Source organism: Lampetra planeri, chromosome 3, assembly GCF_965212315.1.
Source record: "Lampetra planeri chromosome 3, kcLamPlan1.2.h2, whole genome shotgun sequence".
Classification (NCBI taxonomy): domain Eukaryota; kingdom Metazoa; phylum Chordata; class Hyperoartia; order Petromyzontiformes; family Petromyzontidae; genus Lampetra; species Lampetra planeri.
In genome coordinates this window covers 994,872-1,002,021 of record NC_136109.1, presented here as the reverse complement: position 1 = coordinate 1,002,021, position 7,150 = coordinate 994,872, and the positions used below count along the sequence as shown (strand labels likewise).

Here is a 7,150-nt window from a genome sequence, read left to right as displayed (position 1 = left end):
TGAAATGGGTGTAGCCCAAGGGTCATATCTTACAGTTACATGGTAATTTCTCACATTAACATCACTAGCCCCGGCCACTTCTTTATGACCTTTGGGCTCCACCCATTTCAAACCTTTTACAACAGTCTGCCTCAGCAGCAGGCCCCGCCTTCGCACCTGATGACGGACGCTTGTGTTGTGCCCGAAACGTCGTGATTCATTTTATTTTATACCCACGTGACTTTACCGAAATAACCAAAGAGAAGTTTCCATGTTTCTGATGCTGCTGCGTTGGCACTGATGCACAAACAATACACCACGTGTGTGTGTGTGTCTGTGGCTTTAATGGTTGGCACAGTAGGGGGGTAACAGCTCTGTTCATCTGCCAGCCATCTCAGTCAACCCACAGCAGCGAGCCTTCGACGCTTCGCTGTGGCCTCAAAGTGCACCTGGCCTGGCACAGGCGCCGTGGTGACGTCACCGTCACTTAGTGGGCCAATGGCGGGCCTTGGCCTTGAAAGGAAAACTATAATAGGCGACGTTTCGGGCAGTGACCCTTGTTTTAAACAAAGCACGTGGCCACCAGCGCGTGCCGGTTTCAAATACCGTGTGACGTCACGCGCGTTACCATCGCGCGTCACGTCGTTGTCAACGACGTCACGCAGCGGGGAATCAAACCCTCTTCACACGACTCTTTGGTTCTTTCGGTAAAGTCACGTAGGTGTGAAATAAAACAAATCACGACATTTCGATTGCAACACAAGCAATCATCATCAGGTGGGAAAACCACACCAAGAATTTTTTTTATTTGCTCACACGCCCGAAAAATGTGCACGTCACGTGAACCGCGTTCGCCGTCTGTGGCGCGATGACGTCACGGCGGTACCCTTGCGTCATCGTCATGATCTCCGCTGCGCGCCGATGACGTCATAAAGTCGGTTCCGTCGTCCCTTGGATTGGATGCGCGAGCGATGACGTCACGCGGGGCGTGGTGGGGCGGGGCCATCCGCGCGCCCCCCTCGAGTGGCGGAAGTTGTCGCGGCCTCGGCCCGGGCCTCGCTTCCGTTCGGAGACAGCGGCGGAGACAGCGGCGAGCAGCAACAACCAGCCCCTGATCCCAGGTCCTGATCCCCACCCCCTGATCCCCTCCCCCCCCTGACCCCCTCCCCCCCCTGATCCCCTCCCCCTGATCACCCCCCCCCCCCCAACATGGTCCTGATCCCCTCTTGATCCTTCCCCATTGATACCCCCCCCCTCCTCTCCGATCCCATGTCCCGATTCCTTGATCTCTCCGTTTTCCCACCCGGTATCTCCCAAGGCCCCCGATCCCTCTCTGATCCGCCCTGATACCACGATCCGATTCTGTTGCTCATTCGTCCCTCACCTCCCCTCCCTCCCCTCCCTCCCCTCCCCTCCCTCCCCTCCCTCACCTCACCTCCCCTCCCCTCACCTCCCCTCCCTCACCTCCCCTCCCTCCCCTCACCTCACCTCACCTCACCTCCCCTCACCTTCCCTCACCTTCCCTCCCCTCGCTCCCCTCCCCCTCGCTCCCCTCACCTCCCCTCACCTCCCTCACCTCCCCTCACCTCTCCCCCCCTCCCCTCACCTCCCTCACCTCACTCCCCTCCCCTCACTCCCCTCACCTCCCCTCTCCTCTCCTCACCTCCCTCCCCTAACCTCCCCTCACCTCCCCTCACCTCCCCTCCCTCACCTCACCTCCCCTCCCCTCACCTCCCCTCACCTCACCTCCCCTCACCTCCCCTCACCTCCCCTCACCTCCCCTCACCTCCCCTCACCTTCCCTCCCCTCGCTCCTCTCACCTCCCCTCACCTCCCCACACCTCACCTCCCTCACCTCTCCCCCCCTCCCTCACCTCCCCTCACCTTCCCTCCCCTCGCTCCCCTCCCCTCGCTCCCCTCACCTCCCCTCACCTCCCCTCACCTCCCCTCCCCTCACCTCACCTCCCCTCCCCTCACCTCCCCTCACCTCACCTCACCTCACCTCCCCTCACCTCCCCTCACCTCTCCCCCCCTCCCCTCACCTCCCTCACCTTCCCTCCCCTCGCTCCTCTCACCTCCCCTCACCTCCCTCACCTCCCCACACCTCACCTCCCTCACCTCTCCCCCCTCCCCTCACCTCCTCACCTTCCCTCCCTCGCTCCCCTCCCTCGCTCCCCTCACCTCCCCTCACCTTCCCTCCCTCGCTCCCCTCCCCTCGCTCCCCTCACCTCCCTCACCTCCCCTCACCTCACTCCCCTCCCCTCCTCCCCTCACTCCCCCTCTCCTCCCCTCACCTCCCCTCACCTCCCCTCACCTCCCTCACCTCCCCTCACCTCCCCTCACCTCCCCTCACCTCCCCTCCCTCCCCCTCACTCCCCTCACTCCCCTCTCTCCCTCCCTCCCTCACTCCCCTCCCTCCCCTCCCTCCCTCACCTACCCTCCCTCCCCTCACCTCCCTCACCTCTCCTACCTCCCCTTCCTCCCCTCCTCTCCTCTCCCTCCCTCCCTCCCCTCCCTCCCTCCCTCACTCCCCTCCCTCCCTCCCTCCCTCCCTCCCCTCCCTCCCCTCCCTCCTCCTCCCTCCCTCCCCTCTCCTCCCTCCCTCCCTCCCTCCCTCCCTCCCTCCCCTCCCTCCCTCCCTCCCCTCCCCTCTCTCCCTCCCTCCCTCCCCCTCCCCTCTCTCCCTCCCTCCCACCCCTCTCCTCTCCTCTCCTCCCCTCCCTCTCCTCTCCTCCCCTCCCTCCCCTCCCCTCTCCTCCTCCCTCCCTCCCTCCCTCACTCCCCTCCCTCCCCTCACCTCCCCTCACTCCCCTCCCTCCCTCCCCTCCCTCTCCTCCCTCCCTCCCCCCTCTCCTCCCTCCTCCCCTCCCCTCTCCTCCCTCCCTCCCTCCCTCCCCTCTCCCCCCTCCCTCCCCTCCCTCCCCCCTCCCTCCCTCCCCCCCTCCCTCCCTCCTCCCTCCCCCCCTCCCCCTCCCTCCCTCCCTCCCTCCCTCCCTCCCCTCTCCTCTCCTCTCCACCCTCCCTCCCTCTCCTCCCTCCCCTCCCTCCCCTCCCTCCCTCCCCTCCTCACCTCCCCTCTCATCTCCCCTCCTCACCTCCCCTCCCTCCCCTTCCTCACCTCCCCTCCCTCCTTCCTCACCTCCCCTCTCCACCCTCCTCCTCTCACTCCCCTCCCTCTCCCTCCCTCTCCCTCCCTCCTCCCCCCCTCCCTCCTCCCCTCCCTCACCGCCCCCTCCCCCAACCGCACATCCAGTTCCCCTTGCTCCCCCCCTTCTGCCGCTCGAAATCCTGCACCCCCCTCTGCCCCTCCCTCTGCCCCTCCCTCTGCCCCCCCCTCAGCCCCCCCCCTCTGCCCCCCCCCCTCTGCCCCCCCCTCTGCCCCCCCCCTCTGCCCCCCCCCCTCTCTGCCCCCCCCCTCTGCCCCCCCCTGCCCCCCTCTGCCCCCCCCCTCTGCCCCCCCCCTCTTTTCCCCCCCTGCACCCCCCCCTCTGCCCGCTCCCCCTTCTCTCCCCTTCGCGCCGTCATCATGGATGGATGCGCTACAGAGGTGGGGGGGGGGGGCTACGAGGGGGGGGGGGGGCTACAGAGGGGGTGGGGCACTCCCTGCCACCACCTCGGCCCTCCGACGAGAGGTCCCGTGAGGAAGGCCCTGGGCCGCGAGAGAGAGAGAGAGAGGTGGGGGGTGGGGGTGGAGGTGGGGGTGGTGGGGGGAAGGCCGAGGAGAGTTGCGGCCCCGCGGGAGTGAGGGACGCGGGCCTGAGCCTCCCTCCTGACCTCATCCACGCCCCTGGCCGCTCCTCGCTCGGCACCCCCCCCCACTCCCCCCACGCGCTCCATCGCCGACATTCCACATTCCCCTACACTCACCACACTCACCACTCACACACTCACCACACTCACCACTCACACACTCACACACTACTCACACTCACACACTCACCACTCACACACTCACCACACTCACACACTCACCACACTCACCACTCACACACTCACCACTCTCACAATCACCACACTGTACTCACCACACTAACACACTCACCACTCACACACTACTCACACTCACACACTCACCACTCACCACACTCACCACACTCACACACTCACACACTCACCACTCACACACTCACCACTCACACACTCCCCACACTCACCACTCACACACCACTCTCACAATCACCACACTGTACTCACCACACTAACACACTCACCACTCACACACTACTCACACTCACCACTCACCACACTCACCACACTCACCACACTCACAACACTCACCACTCACCACACTCACCACTCACACACTCACACACTCACCACACTCACCACTCACACACTCACCACTCTCACAATCACCACACTGTACTCACCACACTCACCACTCACACACTCACCACACTCATTCACTCACCACTAACACATTCACCACTCACACACTCATCACACTGTACTCACACACTCACCACACTGTTCTCACCTTCACACACTAACCACTCACCACACTCACCACTCACACTCACCACTCACACACTCATCACACTCACCACTCACACACTCACCACACTGTACCCACACACTCACCACACTGTACCCACACACTCACCACACTGTACCCACACACTCACCACACTGTACCCACACACTCACCACACTGTACTCACACACTCACCACTAACACACTCACCACACTAACACACTCACCACTCACACACTCACCACTCACACACTGCACACCCCTCACACTCGCACCCCACATCCCTCGCACCTCGCTACACTCGCCCTACACGCAGCTGCTCTTGTTGTGTGCGTGCGTTTTTCGTTTGTTGTCCTTAACCCCGCAGCTGCGATCAGCCACGTACGGGCGCGAAAGAGGTTCATCAATGCTCACCCCCCCACCAACCCCCATCGCACTCCATACAACTTCTGCGCACCGCACGCCGCGTCTGACTCCTTAGCAGTGGGCTGTGAGTGCGGCTGCACGGTGCAGAACTTGAAAGCGAAACGCAAAATGAGAAGAGGGCTCGCAAAGCGCCACGGACGTGTGGTTTGGGGGGTCAGGACGTGTGGTTTGGGGGGTCAGGGCGAGTGTGCGGTGGGCTGGGGCCGTGCGGCTGCTGGCCGGGGTTAGCGAGAGGACTTCTGGGGGTGGCTGGTGGCTCCTTTGGCTCATTGGTTTGGTGGTGGGGCGGTTTAAGAATCGAATGCGGGACCCGTTTCTGCTGTTTGTGTTGAACTTCAATTTGCGCCGCACGAAGCCAACTGTGCCAATCGGACGACCCATCGATCACAACAACAAGAAGCGGTTTTAATGTTTAATGTGAGGGTGAGGTCTGTTGTTGTCTGGTTTGGTCCGTGAGAGGGCGCGTGTGCAAGTAGTTGGTTTGTTCTGAGTAGGGCAAGCTCTCGGTTTGTCTAACCGGCACCAGCAGCTTCAGCCGCGGCGGCATCTTGATCCGGTTAGATAGGGATGTAGCGTTCGGTCTTGGCTGTTGTTGCTGCAGCCCACGCATCTCTGGTTCCCCTTTGCAAGGCATCACCTCGTCAATCTCTGCTGTCCGCAGCCCCCCACCATCCCCGACCCTGCTGCAAACTTGGGGAGGAGCGTGCTCGCAACTTTGTGACCCCACAGATGTCGTCCCGCCCTCCCGCCCTCAGCGATGAGGTCGTGAGCGCCGCTCCCCTCCAGTCAGTTACGTCAGGCGATCTCGTCTCCGGCGGGCAAGGCTCCCGTAGGCCCTGCATGACCCGGCATGTATAATCCCCGGCGGAATCCTGGCGTGCGTTTAGGCATCTGGTATGCGGAAGCCCGCAATGCCTCCCGCTCCCGGGCCACTCCCCCACATGCCGATCCCATATCCCCCCGTGTCCCACTGCACATGGCGCGTGCGGGATGGGCTCTGGCAGAGACATCTTTGAGCAGCGGCCGCTCCATCGCAGATTGGAGGAGGCACCGTGATCGCCAGTAACCCCCGTGAGCCTTCCCGTGAGCCATCGCCACAAAAGTCAAACCAAAGTAATTTCCTGCCCATTGAGGCACTGGTGCTTCTCTCCTGGGCCAGTGGTGGAAATTCCGCATTCTCCTACGGCAGGGGCGAGTCTCGCCAACAACCACTGTTGATTTCCCCCCCGAAAAAAACAAATCGGTACTTGTTTTATCGACCCCGGACGGATGATGGGATGAGTCAACCGCCCCATTGGCTCGCGACCTTTCAATTGCAGGCCGCTCGCCCGACCGCTGAGCCACCGGGGCTGCACAGGCCGAGTGATCCAAGGTGGCACTGTGCGGTGATGTTACTGACGATTGATGGTGGTGGCAGTGATGGTCATGGTGAGAGGTTTGTCAGTGGATGGTGATAATAAAGGTCGTGATCTGTAATGTCCTACGATTTCACTTGGCAATGTGATGAGTGTAATGGTGGTGATGGTTATAGTTATCTTGATGGTAATGGTATTGATATTGACTAAGGTGTTATGGCGGTGATGGTGTTGGTGACGATGTTGACCATAGCGACGGTGATGGTATCTCCCGTGTCTCCAGCTCCGTGCGGAGGAGAGAGAGAGAGCGAGCCCCCCGGTCGTCATGGTAACCCGACGAGGTTTTTGCTGGATCAGCTGACGCGGCGGCCGCCCTGCCCTGCCTCGCCCGTTGGCTGCTCTCTCGGCATTCCAGTCGAGACTCGGCGAGGACTTGTTCAGTGACGACGGCTTCGGCGTTCCCGGGAGCTTAGGACGAGCCGAAGATGTTTCCGAGCTTCCGCAAGGACAAGAAGGAGAAGGGAGAGAAGGGAGAGAAGGAGCGGCGCAAGCGGGGAGAATCCCAGGCGGCAGCACCTGCCATGAGCCAGCAGGACCTGCAGAGGTGAGGCCGAGCGTACGTGTGCGTACGTGTGCGTACGTGCGCGTACGTGCGCGTACGTGCGCGTACGTGTGCGCACGCGAGTTGCGTATGTAGGGGGCACAGGCGGTGCATCGGCCAGTCGTCTCAGCCGACCCATGGCACCTGCTGGGTCTGTCCCGTGTCCTGCCAGCGGGCGGTCGACACTTCACGTGGCCTTAACGTGCGCATAGATTGGCACAAGCCACTTAGTGACGAATGGCGGATGTTGTTGTTGTGTATGTGTGTGCGTTGAACTCTATACGCACGGTATGTAGCCAACCGTGCTTATCGGATG

At 62.1% G+C, this 7,150-nt stretch overlaps 1 protein-coding gene across 2 annotated transcripts in view; it reads left to right on the top strand.

The window, feature by feature from the left end:
• Positions 1–963: 963 nt before the first annotated feature.
• The window catches only part of LOC144735755 (unconventional myosin-XVIIIa-like), a 45,204-nt gene continuing 39,017 nt past the window's right edge, over positions 964–7,150 (top strand). For both annotated transcript variants that reach the window (XM_078618266.1, XM_078618259.1), the window contains exons 1-2: positions 964–1,100; positions 6,517–6,837. In XM_078618266.1, the coding sequence (XP_078474392.1) occupies positions 6,719–6,837 (119 nt within the window). In that variant the 5' untranslated portion in view covers positions 964–1,100; positions 6,517–6,718. The remainder of the gene's footprint in view (positions 1,101–6,516; positions 6,838–7,150) is intronic.